At 60.9% G+C, this 18038-nt stretch overlaps 1 protein-coding gene across 2 annotated transcripts; it reads right to left on the bottom strand.

The window, feature by feature from the left end:
- Nucleotides 1–3386: 3386 nt before the first annotated feature.
- Nucleotides 3387–17896, bottom strand: HM13 (histocompatibility minor 13). 2 transcript variants are annotated; one of them, XM_075022018.1, is made up of 13 exons: nt 17651–17896; nt 16072–16170; nt 14088–14170; nt 13033–13121; nt 12142–12227; nt 11870–11995; nt 9858–9915; nt 9202–9285; nt 8848–8884; nt 7655–7757; nt 6994–7079; nt 4538–4729; nt 3387–3839 (listed from the first exon to the last, which is right to left on the bottom strand). In XM_075022018.1, exons 1-12 carry the CDS (start codon nt 17846–17848, stop codon nt 4579–4581), a joined length of 1200 nt encoding a protein of 399 aa, XP_074878119.1. In that variant the 5' UTR covers nt 17849–17896; the 3' UTR covers nt 3387–3839; nt 4538–4578. The 2 variants fall into 2 exon arrangements, with proteins under 2 accessions (XP_074878119.1, XP_074878125.1); XM_075022024.1 differs by lacking the exon at nt 4538–4729.
- Nucleotides 17897–18038: the final 142 nt, after the last annotated feature.

Here is an 18038-nt window from a genome sequence, read left to right as displayed (position 1 = left end):
CAGGAATGCCTTTCAGTGCCGCCGGCCGGCCGGGTGCCGCCAGCTGCGTCGCCAACAATGCGCCATGGCCGGGACGAGCCGGCCCCCGCGCCCCGACAAGCGCCCTGCCCGCCGCCCCGAGCACCGGCCACGCCGGGTGGCGTGGGGACCGGGACGGGCTTCGCTGCCATGGTGGGTGTCACGGCACACACGGTGGCACGGTCGTCCCGGCTGCCGGTGGTCCCGGCCCTTGGGATGCCCCCGGCTGTCGGATGTCCTCGCCACGGCCCTCTGTGTGTTGGGGTGGTGGGGATGGAGATGGGGTGCTGGGGTCAGGACTGCCAGCGTGGTCCCAGGACACTGCCCTGGCCACAGCCGGGCACGGGGTCCCCGCACGGCGTGTCGGCCAGCACGGCCGCTGTTGTCCGGCAAGACAGATAGCTTCATTTCCATGTCAATTCTGGGAACGGGGCACTCGGCACGGTAACAGCGGCCTCAGCCATATGGCGCTGGCTGGGCTCAGCCCGGTTGGAGGGGGGGCGGCTGCTTTGCGCAGAGCAGGGGTTGCCCGGCAGCCGAGCACATCAAAGCCCCCGGCCGCCCCCCGCCCTGCCGAGACCACACAGGGCACGGCCACGCCAGGCCGGCGAGGGGCCGCCGGGGGCTACTTGTGCCGCGGCGATGATGGGGGCCAGCCGGCACCCCAGCCCCGGCAGCACCCAGCCTCGTGCTCCGGCACGCAGGGCTCCGCAGGGCTGCGAGCAGGAGGAGGGAAGGCAGCGCGGACACCACGGGTCAGGCTGGGCCCCCCCACACAGCGAACGGGACCCCCAAACCTGGGCTGCTCCTGCCCTGGCTGGGGTTGGGCTCCATCCGTGTCCCTCACCCCATGATTGGCCCTGGGGACACGCACGCCTCTGCCCCGGGGCTGCACAGAGCCTCCAGCTCCCCGTGCCCGCGGGACGGTGCTGAGCGGCGGCTGCAGATGTGAGCCGGGGGCCGCCGGCACAGCTGGAGCGTGGCCGAGGCCTGAGAAAGCCCTTGCACGTTCCCCTCCCGCCTTCTCCCTTCCCGTTCCCAGCTCCATCCGCTGCAGGCCAGACCAGCTGGAGCCAGGCAGCCCTTCCTGGGATTTATTCCAGCTTCCTGCCCCTCCTCGCCGGCCGGCCGGGGCTGGGGTTGCTCTCCACTGCTTCCTCTCCCCAGCTCGCAGCCGCCGGCCGGGCGCCACCACCAGCACCCACCACCCAGCAGGACCCCAGCTCTCACTGCCGGCACCCCCACCGTGGCCGGGCATGCCCGGCTCTGCACGGTGGGGCACAAGGTGCCGCACTGGGAACCGCGGCACCCGGCACCCATCCCATCGGCTGCGCTCCTGTCCGCGATGGGGAGGCTCTGCAGGGCTCTGGGGACAAACAGCCACGGTGTCCCCCTCCTGCCCCAGGCACCAGCACTCCCCACCCATGAAACCACCATCCCGCTGCCTGGCATTTGCACCCAGGGGTGCCCCCCGTGCATCCCCAGCTCAGCCCATCCCACCTTGCTGCAATCCCTGGCAGGAGCTTGGCATGAGGGGAGGGTGCCCAGGGACTCCCCTTGCCAGGGGGCACCTACATCAGTGCCCTGAGGGGGCCACGGGCGGGGGATCACCCCAAACCCCAAGGCTGCCGGCAGCGGGGCAGGCTGTCTCCGGTCCCTTCCCTGGCTGGATGCAGCTCCGTGGATGGAGGTTTCCTGCCAGAGCCGGTGCGTTCGTGTTTCCGCAGCACCCCCCTCCCCAAGCCGGAGGGACCCCCTCGGCGAGGGGAAGGTGGCCCAGCGGCGGCCCAGACAGAGCGGAGCCGTGCGGCCACGGCGGTGCTGGGAGCGGAGATGCCACGGGGTCCAGGTGCAGCGGGCGAGCGAAACCCGGGGCCACCGAGGCGCCGGCTCTGCTGGCGGCTCCTTGCAGGGCCCAGCACGCTTCCTTCCTTCCAGCCCGGCCCTGGCTTATCGGCTAGGCAGGGCGAGGGGTGACCCTGCTCTCCCCTCCCCAGACCTTCCGCTCCCCGCAGCCCCAGGAAAGCTCCTGGCTCGCTGCTGCGCTCCCACCGCACGTACAGCTGGCACGAGCTGCCCCGAGCTCTGATGGGGAGCAGGGAAGCAGGATGATGCCGGCGCTGGGGTACCATGTGCAACCCCCAGCCTGCTCCTGCACGCTCGGAGGGTCCGGAGGCTGCAAGGGGACGGGTGGGAGGCCAGTGTGGCATCAGGCTCCCACCACCCAAAGCCAGGGAGGATGCAGAGCCTCGCAGGACGCGGTGCCAGACCTGCACCAGGAGAGCATGCACCATCACGCCGTGGCGGTGAGCGGGGCCCGACTTGGGGCAGGGTGCTGTGCCCCACGGCAGAGCCAGTGTCGTTTTCCATGGGACACTGGAGGCTGGTGAAATCACATCTGGAGTCTAGACTCAGCGACTCCATGGGCTGGGCCTGGCGGCCGCACCGTACCCAAGCCCTGCTGCACACTGTTTGCTTAGCTGGAGGTATTTAATTGGAATTAAAGTGGCCCCTCTTGTTTTTGCGGACAGGGCTGTTGGAAAAGGAGCTGTAAGTCATAGAAAACATCTGTAGGAGACTGCGAAGGGTCATTAGATGGCAGAACGCGAGGCGCCACTTTTAGTGCTCGCAGCCGACGCGGGGAATAATGGTTCAATACGGCTTTTGTGGAGGGGCTGCCAAGCCGGCAAACACTCTATTTATTCTGGCAGTGGGCATGGCCAGAGGGATGCAGGATCCTCCGCAGGCCTGCCCCGAGGGCGGGCAGGGAGGACACAGCCGGTGCTGCAGGACACGCAGCAGCCGGCCCCAGCGGGAGCCGAGGCGGCTGCTGGAGCCCTCCCTGCCTGCATCAGCCCCCGTGCTGTCCCAGCCCCAGGGGGTGCAGGTGGGTGCCTGGCTCCCTGCAAGGGGGGACAGCCTGTGCTCTCTTCAACCTGCTCTAGGGCTGGGTTTGGGGTCACCAGGCTCTTTCCCTCCCATGCCCGCTCCCCCAGGCTGTGGGGACTCAGCCCCAGCTTGCTGAACCCCCCTGTGCAGCCAAGGCAGAGCATGTCCCCATCCTGCTGGGTTCCTGTGCCCCAATTCCTGGTCACCCACCCACCCGCTCCAGTGCCAGACCCCGGCTCAAACCCACCCGAGCACAGGCCAGGGGTCAGTGACCACAGCCCTAAATCTGGGTGTTGCAAGGAGGGGGGGGGCAGGCTGAGGCTGGGTGGGGGAAGGCCAAGCGCTGGACAAGCAGGAGGGGGAAGGGGACGGTCACTTGGAAACAGCCAGACAACAGCCACGGGCCCCACAGGGAGAACAAGGCTGCTGGTGAGCTGGGACGCCGATCCCGGCCAGGCGGCTGAGCAGGGGCTACAAGCTGGAGCAAGCGGCCAAGGCGAGGGCTGCCGGCACAGCCCCAGGGGCACTGCCAGACCAGCACTCTTTCCTTCGACATGGTTTAATATGAGAGAAAGCAAATGCACAATACAAAATTTAAAAACCGGCCTGTGGTTTGCCCCCCCCACCCGCCTTGTACCCCCATAAGAGATAAACAGGCAGGGGGAGGCGGCGGTGTGGCCCTGGGGGGCCGGCGGGGGGTGGCTATGCGGCATACATCGATACCCCACCTGGGTGGCTGCTCCGACACACACAACACGATGCTCTTGCACAATTGTTTCGTCGTCTGTCACTTGCGGAGGGTCTGGAAGGGCCCCAGCCCAGCAGTGCTGGGCATGGCCCGTGGGCAAAGTCACTTCTCCTTCTTGGAGGCTTCTGTCGTCTCTTCTTTGGAGGCCCCCGGCACCTCCTTGGGGGTAGAGCTCTCCTCGTAGCTGGGGATGAGAAAGACAGGAGGGAGGAGTGAGTGGGGCCAGACCTTCTCCGGGGACAAGAGACCTGTGCCAGGTGGGGACAGCCCAGCCTGGGGCCACAGGCTTGGCATCTCCCCTGCTGCAGTAGCCAGGCCGTGCCGAGGATGGGGGGGCTCTAGCCATTGGCCCCCCAGTGCAGAAAGCCCAACGGGGTGGAAGCCCAGGTGGGGAGACAAGCACTGTGACACCCCCCAGACACCTCCAGGGATGGATGAGGTGGATCCAGCCAGGGGCTGGGGCTTCCCCCAGCCAAGCCATTGGCCCAGCTCTGTGCCCAGGGGTCTGTCCTCGCTCCCGAGATCACCGTCAGATATCCTGGATAGCACCACACTTCCCCCCCCCACGCTGCCAGGCTGAGTGCTGGTGCCAGCAAGGCTGATTAGCGGGGGGAGCCACAGCAATACCAACAGCAGTGACACCCCCCCCACCACCACCTCCAGGGTCTCGCTCCTCTGGCTGCAAACCCCCCAGCACCAGCCCCAGGGCCCTGGCAAAGGAAACCCAGGAAAGCTGCCTTCCAACACGAAGCACAACAAGGGCAGACATGGCAAATCCTCTCTCCCTTCACAGTCTCCCCTCAGACAGGGAGAGAAGCTGGCCCGCAGCAGTGAGGTGACAGCTACTGCCTCTGCCCGGAGAGAGCCGGGACCAGCCCCTACCTGGCCAGAGCGACAGACAGAAAGGGCACCGTGTGCGATTGCTACATGGCACTAGGGCTTTGCTGCCGGCGTCGGCGGGGACAGGACAGTTTCTGCTGCATGGAATCAGCAAGGCTGGCCGGCGAGCCGGACACGGTGGGGAAGTGGGTAAGTCTTGGTGTGTGTGGCAAGATTTCAGCAGAGGATTCATAGCTGCAGGAGAGAGAGGAAGCAGGAGGGGAAAGGGGGAAGACGAGGACAGAGAGGAGAGGCGGGGAGAGAGAAAAAAAAGCAGAAGAGTTTTGGAGTGTGACTGCTGCAAACTCACCACCCTGCACAGGCAGCCTGCTGTCCCCTCTGGCTGCCAGCACCCGCTAGCTCAGGCTGGGGTGGCCCTGGGGCCGTGCTGGCAAGCTCATGCCTGCACCCCCCTTGCCTGCAGAGCCCAGGCAGGGCTGCAGCATGGAAGAACAAGGCCTGAGACCCAGGGAGAAGGCAGCTACCACCAGCCTGGGTAGAGCCAGGCAGCTGGAGCCCACAGGAGAGCAAGCCTGAGCACTGGGAAGGCAGCGGCAGAGCGGCCCAGGGGCTGTGCATGCAGCAGACTGACGCAGCAGACCCTTTCCTGCTGTTCAAGGACAGCACGTCTGCAGCAGGGGTGAGCGGCAGGACGGGCTTTCCATTGCTGACAGAGGCAGAGCGAAGGTTACCGCCTGCCTAGAGAGGCTTGTCAAGGCTGGGAGCTGCAAAACCGAACCCGATATCACCCACCTCTGCTCCATAGGCACCCCTTCCCCGGGCTCGCAGCTCAGATCTGCTTGCTCCCACCCTCCCCGCAGCACTGCCTGTACTCGCCGCTGCATCAGACCCTCGCTGCCCTCTCCCAGGGCAGCTGATGGCTGCTGCGAGACACCACGTGTAGGCAGCTTGCTGTGTGCAGGCAGCCAGCAGGCAGGGACCACAGGAGAACTGCCAGCTCCGGGCTGCCATCAGCGTGGGGAGGATCAGGGTGCACCGAAGCCGCACAGGGCAGCTACGCCTTGGTGGGATTCCTGCGGTGGGAGCCACTGCCCTCCAGGCACGAGTCTCATCGCGTCCCACTTCCTCTGCCTGCAACCGGTGTGACTTCAAGGGTGGCCGGACCCCAGAGCCCATCAAGGTTGCAACCCCCCCAGCCTCCTGCATTTGCCCTGGCAGGACTCAGCCAAAAACAGCAGGCAGCGCTTTGCTGCTGGAGCAGCTTGTGCTAATGCTCTGCGGTGGCACTAGCCCCCGGTGGCCGGCTGCCAGGCTCCCCGGACGCCTTGCTGCCAGGCAGGCTGGACTCGCAGCTCGCCTCTCCCCAGTTTCCCCAGTTTCCTGGCGCGGGAGGTGGTGCTGCTGTCAGCTGGTGAGTCACAGCACTGGGGAGAGCGGCTGCAGGATCCCAGGTGCACAGGAAGGACGATCCCAGGACACTCAGCGCCTGCAGCAGCGATCGTCAGAAGCAAACATCAAAGGAGGGGCAGGTGCGGCAGGGCTGGGGAGCTGGCCCAGCTGACAGCCTGGTGGGAACACGCATACCTGCATCTCCCAGGGGAGGGGAAGGAAGGAAGGGCAAACCGGCTCCCCGCTGCGCCCCAGTCGGGTGCTGGTTTCCCTCCGAGTAAGCTGGGGGCTCGGGCAGGCCCTCACGGGCAGGGGCACCCCTGGAGCGGGGAGGCTGGGGGGTGCACCGTCCTGCTTTGGGATGGATGTTCCCTTCCCTCCTCTGCTTCAGCCGTCCTCAAACAAGCAACCGCACCGGGCCACCACTGAGCACCTTGAGCACAACCGGCCGAGCACAGTGGAGAAACAGCTCCCAGGCAAGCCAGGCCATGCTCTGCACGGCTCAGAGGGGACAGTCCAGGCAGGAGACCAAAGCTGCCCCTGACAGCAAACAGGCAAATGCCTGGAGCATGACAGGCTGAGAGAAGGGCTGGAGCACAACAGCACAGCAAAGCCCCCTTTCTCTGCACCTACAGTCCTGGGGGCAGGGAGACTGCTGTAAACTAGGATACTTTACTTGAGCAGGGAGGCTGGGATGTGCTCAAACCAGCCCTGGCTCCTCTCAGAGCTGGATTCAACTCCGTTCTCCCCCACCCACGGGCCCTGGGACACAATGACCAAGTATCTCAGCACCAGGTGTGCGGTCCCACCCTCCCCTACCTGCCAGCGCACGGGAAGAGTTTGTCACCAGGGCGTAAAGCAATACCAGATGCTGCCTGCCTGTTGGTACTGCACCAAAGCTCCCACCCGGCTACGAGGGGGTGGCTGGAGCCAGGGCCGGCGTGTACAAACACAGATCCACTCCCTCCACCCACGCACATGCACACGCACACCCAGAGCATGCCCAGATGAACCCGTCCCCCCAGCTGTGCCCAGGCGTGGGAACATCTGCACGCTTCATGCGCTCCAGTGCCGGGGGCAAAACAGCTCCGTCCCCAGCTGACGCTCACCTGAACATTTCAGTTACTTCTCCCTTTGCCAAGGCCACAAGAAGTGGGAATCCGATGCATGCGGGGACCAGGTACAGAAGAGCAGGCTGTCGGGAAGAAAAACAACTGGTAAACCAAACCACAAATCACCCCTCGGGAGGAGCACGGTGACCTGGCCCTGTTCCCTCCGCACCCATGGCATCTGTCACAGCACTGCACAGAGGGTTAACACCCCAGAAAGCGGCTTCAAGAGCCAAGTTTCAGCTGCAGCAGCACAAAACCCTCACTGTGAGGTCCCAGCAGGCCACAAACACTCCAAGGGCCCCTGTGCAGACCAGTGACAGCACCCACACTGCATGGGCTCCCAGGGCCCCTCCACAGCACGGAGGGTGGGTCTTCATGGGCAGCTTGGTTGCAGAGAGCCACAAAAACACAGGGCAGGCCAGCTGAGGTGATGTTGTTGGAAACGCAGCTGCCTGAACCAGCCTTGCCCCAAACAGGACTCTGCTCTAGCCAGGCACACAAGCTTTGGGCAGGGCAAGGTACAGGCAGGCATTGGAAAAGGAAAGCCAAGAGAAGGAATGCATCTACTTTTTCCTGGCATGATGCAGGAACCTCGTGGCCAAACTGGCATGTCCCGCTTGGGACGTGCATCTGCGGGAGGCAGCACAGCGGAGCTCACCTGGGCGTGCTTGAAGATGTGCATGATGAATATGGTCAGGCCCAGCCCAAAGATGTAGGCCACAAAGCTGGTGTAGAAATACGTGTGCGTGTTCTTCTTCAAGCTGTAGAGAAAGGGAGCAGAGCCCAGTGACCTCAGGTCTGGGATGCCAGTGGCCAAAATGGAGCTGGCCCAGTGCTCTAAGCCATCTCCCACCACGCTGGGGCACGGGGAGCCGTGCTCTGCCCGTGCTTTCGAGCCAGCGCAGAGACTGTCACCAGCACAGCCCCAGGTCCCATGGAAGCAGTGTGGGACTGGATGGGGTGACGCCCAGGTGAGGGGCTGGGGAAGGGAAGGAGGTGCACGATCCTGCTTACTGGATGGCTACTGGGGGGGAGGAATCGGTGCTGGGACCCAAGGAGAGGGTCCCACCTTCTCCAGGGAGGCACAGCCAGTCCCTGGCACCCCGCTCTCAGCACGTGCTGTTTTATTGCAGGGCAGGCTGCAGGAACTGGGATTCCCAGCAGGTGCAGGCAGGATGTGGGTGGAAACACCTGGAAGAGCTGGCACAGACTGGAGGGTCTGTGCAACAGCAGCGGGAGCAGGGCCACACCACCGGAGTCATATGAAGCGGCCCATTCCTGGCAGCTCCCCAGCCGGAGACTTTTGGTGTGGGGCAACTGCTGAAAGCTACACCCTGGCGGTAGGTGCAGCTTCCCTGCATAGGAAGGAGCTGCTTCTCCCAACATCAATGGCAACCCAGAGGCAGCCATCACTGCCAGGCACCGATTTGCTTCCACGCAAACACTTCTCAGGTGCCAGCACCCCATGCTCTTTCCCACACCATTGTTGTTTCCCCTCACTGCCGTAGCAGAGCAGCACTGCCCTCTCCAGTGCCAGGGAGCCAGTGAGGCTCTGTGGGGCTGTTATGTGCTGCCTGCCCTGCCATCCATACAGCAACGCCCGTGAGCGCAAACAACTCGCCCCTAGTGCTCAGGACTCACCCACAAAGCCAGCCCTTCTCACGTCTACTCTTCCAAGAGCTTCCCCTTGCACCCCCTGTCCCAGCCGCAATCCCGGGTCCCCACGCCAAGCCCCGGAGGGGAGCACACGACTGTGCTCCTGGCTTCCCCTTCCCCTTTTCCTCTACAAAAGCAGCTCAAATATGCTGCAAGATCCAACCTGCCAGAGACCCTTCCCTGCCACCCACTCACCTGATGTCAAACCGCAGCAGCAAGGCAATGAAGATCCCTGCAGGGAGAAGGGGACAGTGAGGGGATGGAGGTCGTAGGGAAGGCCGAGCGAGGCAGGGCAGGACCCGCAGCGGCTCCGGGTGCCGTGCCTGGGCTGACAGTGCCCTCTCGCGGCACAAGGCACAGGGACAGCACCAGGACCTGGTAGGAGACCCCCCCCAGTCCACGCAGCCCCCAGCCCACTCAGCCCCCAGCCCCAGCAGGAGGCCCACAGGGCTCTGGCATGGCCAAAGGCAGAGTGAGGCAACCCGCTCAGCTCCCCGCAGCCTGTTCAGACAGGCAATCCTGGTCACGTCCCCCCTCTTCTGTCCTCACCTGGAATGACAATGTCTCCCAGACCCAGCATGGCAAAGTTGTCAGCCTCCAGCCCCTTCTCCAGCAGGTCCTGAGGGAAAACCACTACAAGAGACAGAGGGAGGAACAGTGAGGGAAGAGTGTCTCTGCTGAGTAGACCTCAGCACCACTGTGTGTGGCAAAAAGGGACCGGAGCAGGGCAAGACCCGTGTCCCTGCCCTTGACCCCCTCCTCTCCTGCAGCTCCCCTTGTTCTCCTTCCTGGGACAACTCTGGAAAGGGAAACCGAGGGGTTTGGGGCCAGCCCCATGTGCAGGTTTCAGCCCCAGCTCCCAGGACCCAAACGACTGCATGCACCACAACAGCAGAAATTCACCCCTCCCGCTGTTTTTTTGGATGTTCTGGTTTGCTGGGATTTTTTTTTTAATGAGCAGGTGAAATTGCCCACTCTGGGGGTGCAGACTAACCCAGGGCTCTACAAATCATCCCTCTCCAGAGACCTGGTCTGCTCCCTGCAGGTCAGTGACACCATGCAGCAGCCTAAGGGGTCACTAGCAGGAAGCCTTCCCGCACACATCCCACCTTCTAAGCCATGTCCAGAAGGTGGAGGATGTACAGGGCAGCAACCACAGCACAACGGACAGCCCCTCCTCCAGCATATGGGGAAGATCTACTCACGTTTTATCGGGGCCTCAAATGATTTGGCAACTGTCACCATCACATTGGTGCCAAACACCTAGGGGCAAGCAGAGGAGTCCGGGATGACCACAGCTGCACAGGGACACACACACATGCTCAGCTACAACATCACCTTGGGGCCCGGAGCGGCCTCAGTGACAGAAAACAGCCAAAGAGTTGCCGAACTGCGGGCAGAGGAGTCCTGCAAGTGAGCCCACCACCCAGGGGAGAAAGCACAGGACAGTGCTCAAGGCAGGGAGCACATCACAGTTGTCCTGCTTTCGGAGCAGCACCGGAGAGACTGCTCACATCACAGGGCTGCAGTGCTGCCCACCACCTGGCCTTCCCCAGCACCTACCCCTGCAGGTTGGTTCAGCTCTAATTAGTCAACTCAGCGGAAAGCCTGACCACCGCGCAGGATGTTATCTGAGGGCAGGAGTTCCCAGTGGAGAGTCCCAGCCAGTGCCAGGCTGCTGCCTGTGAGCTTCCAACAGGGACTGGAGCAATTCTCGGATCAGCTGCATTTTGCTCTGAGGTCATTTATTTGTACTGCACTATCAGCTTTAAATACTGGCATCGTTTGGGGGATGGACTGTAAACACATAGGTCAACCACCCTTATTTCTGTTCCTTTTCATCTCCAAGCCTCCAGTCTTGGCTATACCAGCAGCAGGCACATAAACCAGGTGCTGGTCAGCACCAGGTGAGCAAGATCCTAGAGCTAGAAATTAAAGAGAAATGTTAAAGCAAGCATTGGGCATCAGATTAACACCCATAAGGTGCAGCAAGCTCTGGGCATCGCCACGGAGTGACAGGACTCCACACTGGGACCAGGGAAAAGCGTCACATGCAAATTCACCCCAAGACTCTGCAGGGGGCAATATCATCGATACACTGAGCAGTTCTCCTTCCTCCTTGAAACCCTCCTTGGATCTCACTCTGATTAAATCCATGCTAAGATCCAAGTGACCGGTCCCTGCAGCGGGGAACATCAAGAGGGTCTCCACTTCAAGATGGCCCTTCTGTGAGGCTCCAGCTCCAGGGAAGCTGAGGCAGGAGACAGCCGGCAAGCGGAGAGCAGCGAGGGTTGCACTCTTGCTGTCTCTGAAGCACTGGGAAGTTACTCACACCCTGAGCAGAGCATGAGGCACTGGGTGGGCTAAGCCAGAAGGCTGAATCTCCTCCAGCTGAAAGCAGCAGAGGAAGTGGCACACAGGCTAATGAAGCACAGAGCTGAGACTGTTAACGAGCCTGTGAAACAGGGGTAGCACGGGCCAAGTACAAAATAACATACAGTAGCCAGGCTTAAATAGGAAAGGATTACTGAGGCAGCTGCAAAGCTGCTGGACAGATCTCAAGGTATACAAGGCTGTCAGACATTTGGAAACACAGTAATTCAGAAGGTAGAGGTTGCAGGAAGGACTGGGGAATATAGACATTACAAGGAGAAACATGCATCCAGGCCCATTGCAGAGAGATAAGGAAAACCTCAAAATTAAGATGTTGGGGCACTGCATTGGCTGAGGGAAAGAGACTGGAAGCATTCCAGTGTTTGGTCCTCTGTGCAAGAGGACAGGACACTAACGAAGCTGGCAGATGACAAAGTTGAGGCACAGCTCATACAAGCTGGATCAGCATACGCCAGAGCAGCCTCGTCCTCCAGCCCACCCAGCAGCTCTGTCAGGCATTGGGAAGACCTTAGTGGGAAATACAGGTCACCATAACTGGATATGCCACACACCTGGGTACCCCACAACAGCCCTGACGAGATCCCTGCCAGCCCTGGGCTCTCTAAGGCAGATATTAAAAGAAAATGCATTTGCTGAGCCATGTTCTGCCACTGTTTGATTCCGTCATCATCCCCACCACACCCCTTTGGGCTGAGAAAGTGGAAATCCTGACTGCAAACGTGTGTCCAGCCAGCGTGCTGCCTCTGAAGAGGCATAACGCCACGCACATGCCTTCCGCCAACGGCTGCAACTCGCGTCCGCCCCGGGGAATGCTCCCGTTTACCCAGAAGACGTCGTAGATGAAGAGGCCCCCAAGCAAGATGCAGCCAGTGCTGACGTTGTTCAAGTGCAGCAGCTCCACCCCGTTGAGAGAGAAAGCCAGCCCAAAGAGATTGTTGGCAATCCAGTGCTGAGAACAACAGGAAAAGGAGATTTGGGTCCCACTGCATATGCCAAGCCACGGCCTCAGCCTGCAGAGGCCTTGCGTGGAAAGGGGCCTGGGTCTGATCCAGCCTGGTCCCCGGCCTCGCTGCAACAGGGCTGTGGTGTGCTTACCTTTCTCAGCAGGTACCAGACCCCCACAACACTGCTCAGGGCCAGGCATACAAGATCCTTGGTGTCAAACTCGTAATTCACTATTTCTGCAATAAAAAAGAGAAGTCAGATTTTGGGCAGCCTGGTCAGCTCCCCTTCCGCGCAGGGAAGTGTGAGTGACTTCACAGCTGGGGAGCAACACAGACCACAGCGCCCATGTCCCAAACAAGGGGACTGTACCCACAGAAATGCCCATGCCCATGGTAAACACGTGCAAACTGCATGCGAGCGAGCAGCCGGCCCTGGCAAGCCCGGACCTTCTCCTTCAGCCAGACTCTGCCACATGGACAGCATCTGCGATCCTTCTGTCAATAAGGAAATTGGATTCAGGCACTGTCTAAGGCAGGGAGAGGCAAACCTTCTCCCTCTTCTTGCACCAGTTAACTCCTGGTGTTATCACTAGAAGTAGTATTCCTTTACCAGTAAAGCTACTGGGCAGGATGCTTATCAAAGCATCTTCTACCAGTGCAAAGATTTGAATCAGATCAGTTAAGGCAGCACACAAAAAGTCAGTACTATGCTACCCGAGGAGCTTAAACACAGACAGTGCATTTAACAGCAGCCATAGCTCCATTCCTATAGCACTCTGGGATCTGTTTCTGGGGTTTCCCTGCCAGCCAGAGGCAGCACAGAGGGAGAGTGCCAGCCGGTGCAAGAAGAGGCACACAGCAGCCCCAGCTCTGCAGAGACACGCAGGGCTTACTGGCTACAGAAGCGCAGAGGGGAGCAAAAGGCAAGTCTTTAAGAAGGTTATTTCAATGGGCTGAAAGTCAAAACACCAAGTGAGCAAAACCCACAACAGTAAAGGCAGAAAACATGCAGGCCCCCAGAGAGACTGGCGAGCCAACGTACCCTCCTTGCTTTCCCCGGAGCCTTGGGTGAAAAGGAGCTGGTACTGTTTGTTGGGGAAATTTGCAGGGAAGAATCTGTTCATCATGGGGCTGAAACGAGAGGTGTAGACAAGGGCAGCTCAACATAAACCCCGCAGGATGCGCTGCCCAGCACCTCTGCGTGATGGCGTCACAGAACAGATGCTGGCCCACAACCCCTCCCGAGACATGGAAACACCAGGTTTCACATCAGAGACTTGCAGGAGCCCCAGCTTCAGTCACCAAGCTGCAGATATGGGACCTCGTCCTCCCCAAAGATCTGATGTGCCCATATGTGACAGTCCCCCAAAATGCTCTAGGGCAACAGGCACAGAGCATCACCTGCAAGAAGGAAGAACCCGCTCCAGACACCAGCATGCGCCCTGTGCCCCCCAGCAGCCCCCTAGGCACCCAGAACTGGCTGGGCCACCACTGAACAGCTCTCCTGCAGAGCCGGGAATGGAGACAAAGCCCTTACCCAGCACCGGTCTAGGGAAAGCATCTGGTCCCCAACACCCTAGAGCTCAGGAAACAGGAAACCAGTTTTACTTTTTCAGTTACTGAAACAGCCTGAGCTTTCAACACCTCGTACCAAGCATCAGTGCGAGAGGCCGGGAACGTTATCGTGAGCTCCAGCTGCCTGTTTCAGCCGTCCCAATAAGGGGAACACGGATGCCGAGGAGCTCTCCCCTCCACAGGGCAGCGAGGACTGTGCCAAGCCATAACAGCTCCTCAGGGTGAGCTGGCCTTGTCCCATGATGGCGGCCACCCACACTTCCACGAACTCTCCCAGTGATGCTGTACAGCGTACTGGATTGCTGGGACCCCTGAGACTTTGGTTCCCCCACAAGGAAGGATTCACAGCATGCTCTGGGCCCTTCACACTGCCAAGGGACAGCACCCCAAGAGCTGGGACCTGGCTCTGCTGCAAGGCAATGGTGCTCTAGAAAGCCCCCAATAAACTCAATGCCCCGCTGCCTCGCAGAGCGGGCAGCCTCGGACACCCCTGCCCCAGTCGCACCCTTCCCTCTGCTGTACCTGATGGTGTGGGACAGGGCAAGGATCCCCAGCACGAAGAAATACATGGAAAGCAGAAGATTGATGTACTCTTGAGAGAATATCTGTAAGACAAATCCAGAAAGGGGTTAGTTACTGCAGCATCCTCCCCATCTACAGCACTTCATGTTTCCATTAGCAGCTGCTGTGTCAGTGCTCCAGGGAAATGAGAAAAGCTGGAATAACCCAAATTCTTGCACTGCTGATGGGATATATGTTGGAAATAGCCGTGTGCTTGCAGAACAAGCACAATGGGCCTGCGAGCTGTCGCACATCTATGAGCTGCTCAGGTCAAAAAATAACTCCTGTGCTTCAGAAAGGAGGACAGAGCTTCCCCCGCATGTCCCTTGCAGAGTGAGCCAGAGCAGGGAGTGAGGCACCCTGCCGCTCCCGAGGGCTGCCCCAGCAGAGGGGAGCAGCAGCACCCCCACCTCACTGCAGCGGGCCGAGCGCATCCTGCCCTAATTAAACCAGGTATTATTAGAAATCCTGTCCTCCAACGCACATGCTGCCTTGCTGCCAAATCACACCCCTACAGCCCAGCGCAGGGGGACCCCATGGTCCTCCATGCTCTCCTGAAAGGGGGATGCTGGAATACAAGAGCTCATGGCAGATTGCAGATATTAAAAGGAAGAGCTGCCAATCATGCAGCGACTTCAGCAGGGCCACGCTGCACATTCAGTACTTTCTTTTCCTGGTGCCTCCATCCCAGCCAGGAGCAAGAGGCAGAAAAGGCACCTGAGGAGATGGAAGAGTACCCTGAGACATGGGCACAGAGAAGGGGTAGGCTGCTGGGGGTCCTTTCAGTGGCCAGAGGGGCCCAGCAGCAGGGTCTGGTGGCTGCTCCATACCTCAGAATTAGGAGAGGCTCAGCAGAAGCTCAGCTTTACTACTGGTGACCTAAAAGAGGAGCTGCAGCCCCAGTGAGCACACAGGCTAAACTTCATTGCTGGGAAAGCAGGGCATATTGCTAGGGGGGCCTGATCCTGTCTGCTGCTGCAGAGCTGACCTCTGCGGCTGGGCAGGCTGAGGCATGCACTTACCTTCCTGGTGCAGCTGCAGCAGCCGGTGCCCAGGCCCACGCTGGTGTAAGGAGCTGCACAGCACAGCTGTCAGCCCACACAGCCGCTCGACCCAGGGTAAGAGCCCCCAGCATCAGTTGGCGGCTGCACAGTAACTGTGATGGGCAGAGAACTGGGCCTGTAAACTGCAATATTCCCAACTTTGCACCTTAAACCTCACCTGGCCAGCCAGGAGCACCCTGCCACCTCGCAGGCAGCCCAGGACAGCGGGGCTGGAAGCCACCGTGTCGAGAGGACCGCTCTGCGCTGACAACCCCACGGCTCCTCAGGCCCCTCCAGGAGCTCAGCCACACACCAGACATGTGGGCAGCCAAAGGCGCTTTAAGCCAAGATACCTTCTCCACACAGCTGAAAGCACCTGCTGCTGGGATCTCCTATCTGTGACTCAGGAATGGTCATTTAACTCTACTTGTTGGCTCTGCATGTCTAAAAGACTTCACCTGAACACACAGGGGCTCACCCATGAGCTAGCAATCCCCCAGGCCTGCAGCCAAGATGGTTTCAGAAGCGCAGCATGGGACACAACACAGAGACAGCAGCATTTGCAACTCAGCAGTCCCTGGCACCCTCTGGTTTTAGTCCATGCACCGTCAGGTCACCCCGTGGAGGCAGGCAGAGCTCAGGGGTGAACTCGCCCCTTGGCAGCTGTCCAGAACCAACTTGTGCACAAACAGGCTCTGATTTCCCCCAAGCTGTGACAGTTCAGGCGAGAACTGACATCCTCCTGCGTGGTGACACCAAAGAGCTCGAGCCATGCAGCCTTACACACTTTCTGTCCCAACACTAAGGGCCAAAACTCGACGCAGCCCCACTTTGGGAGCTCCTGACCAGGCAGGGAGGATGGCAGGCACTGGCTCCAGAACCCACTGACACTGCTCACTTACTTTAAAGAAGAGGTAGAGCCCCAGAAGGGTGCAACTGGCAACAATGGGAAAACGAGCAGCATCTCGGCTGGTAATGGTCTCTGGCATCTCCGAGGAGTTCTGGGGAGGGAAAGAGAGGACAGGAATGGATCAGCCCCTGCTCTGGCTTCATACCTGAGCAAGAGGTGAACAGACACAAGCAGCGGGACTCTGCGGCAGCTTTGAGAGGGGCAGGGCACCCACTGGCTGTGTCACAGGTAGAGCCTGAGACAGGAAAAGCAAACCTTGCACTCGTCCTTCCAAGGGCTGCCACAATTTACTGCTTTTCTTCCTCTTGGAGAAAGGAAAAAAAATCCTGCACTGGCGTTGCTCCTTTCCCCCCCTGCCTAGTGGGGAGCTGGGCTCCCTCGCCACTCATGGCCGTCCCTTCCCCGCCAGCCTCCCCATCTGTGCGCACCATATGTCGATCACCCTCTGAATGACATTCCTCTCCAATCATCCTTTTATCCCTCACCTTGCTCTTGGGACACTCGTTGTGCTCAGAAACCCCAGATTTATAAACCCCTTTTGCCTTCTGAGACATCTTTGCACCAGCTGAACCAGCCCCCTTTCAAGCCATTTCCCACGAGAGACCCTTCAGCTTTCAGAGGAGAGTCTGAGGACTGCCTGTCCCCTGCCTGCCCCCCTGCCCAGCTGGCTGCTGCTCAGAGATCTAATCTCTCATAGGCAAACACCTGCGGCCAGCAGCAGAGCGGAAGCCCTTATGCAAAGCAACCCTGCAAAGGAACAACAGTTTATCCCGGTCACAGCGGCTGCCACACAGCGCTCGGCAGCACAGAAGAGCCACTGGCTCCCTGCGGCATGAGCGAAGAGAAATTCCTCCTCAGAACCACACTCAGGCCCTGCTCACAGACCTCAGCTGCCTGGGCTGCCAGCAAGCCCACTAACACCAGCTGAAACCCCTGATGTAAGACTTAAGGGCAGACAACAGGCTTTAAAAACAGCGTAAAACAGTCCCTTCTCCTGAGCTTCGGGAGCTGAAGGGTTGGGATTTAAGTCCCAGTTGCTACCGGAGGCCAGGCACAAGATGCAGAGAGCAGCACGACGGGCTGCAGGGACAGCACAGGGTGTGTGGGCAGGAGGGCTCCGCAGCACCCCAGGGACCAGCCTGGGTGCTGCGGGGTGGGTGAGCAAAGACACATACGAGCCCTCCCCAAACACAGCATCTCTCGCAGGGGTTCGAGGGGCGGTCAGGAGTTTTGCAGCACTTGAACTGATCGGGACAACGAGGAAGGGAGCTGGAGAAGACCCCGGGGGCAGCCGGATCTCCCCCGCCTCCACCGGGCCGAGGGTCTCTCTGCCTTTCCAGGGACAGTGTCGGGGGTGGTGGTGTCCATCCAGCTGCGGGATGGGGCACCGTGGGGTTGGGGGGGGGCAGCCGAGGCCTAGAGGTCCCGGAGGGTCTCTCGGGAGAGGCGGGGGGCAACCCCCGCTGCCGTGCACGGCTTGGGAGAGGGGAGACCCGTACGCCCCGGCGTCGCCGGGTTCAGGGTGGGGGTGCGGGGGAGGTGTCCGGCCTACCCCGGAGCCGCGGGGGTACCTTGCTCTTGGCGCAGCTGACGGAGCGCAGCGCCCCGAAGAAGATGGGCAGCAGCGCCATGAGGACGAGGCTGCCGTAAGCCAACGCCATACCCTCGGGGGTAGCGGGCGGCCGGGCGGCCGCGGGGGACCCGGACCCGACCCCCGTCCCGGCCCCGGTCCCGGCGGCGCTGCCGTTGTGCGCCGCGGCCTCCTCCATGGCGGTCCGCTTCCGGCCCGCGCGCGCCAGGGACACGTCCTCTTTACCGACCGGAAGCCGCGTCAAAAGCGTCGACCGACGCCGCCGGCGGTAAAGCCCCGCCCACCCCCCCGGCAACACGGCCCGCTGTTGCTAGGAGACCGACCGCCGGGGAGGGCGGGGCCTGAGCGCCGCCGGGCCCGATCCCGAC

Source organism: Buteo buteo, chromosome 2 (assembly GCF_964188355.1).
Source record: "Buteo buteo chromosome 2, bButBut1.hap1.1, whole genome shotgun sequence".
NCBI classification, from domain to species: Eukaryota; Metazoa; Chordata; class Aves; order Accipitriformes; family Accipitridae; genus Buteo; species Buteo buteo.
Note: the sequence above shows the minus strand (reverse complement) of the source record. Positions and strands in the feature narration are given on the sequence as shown.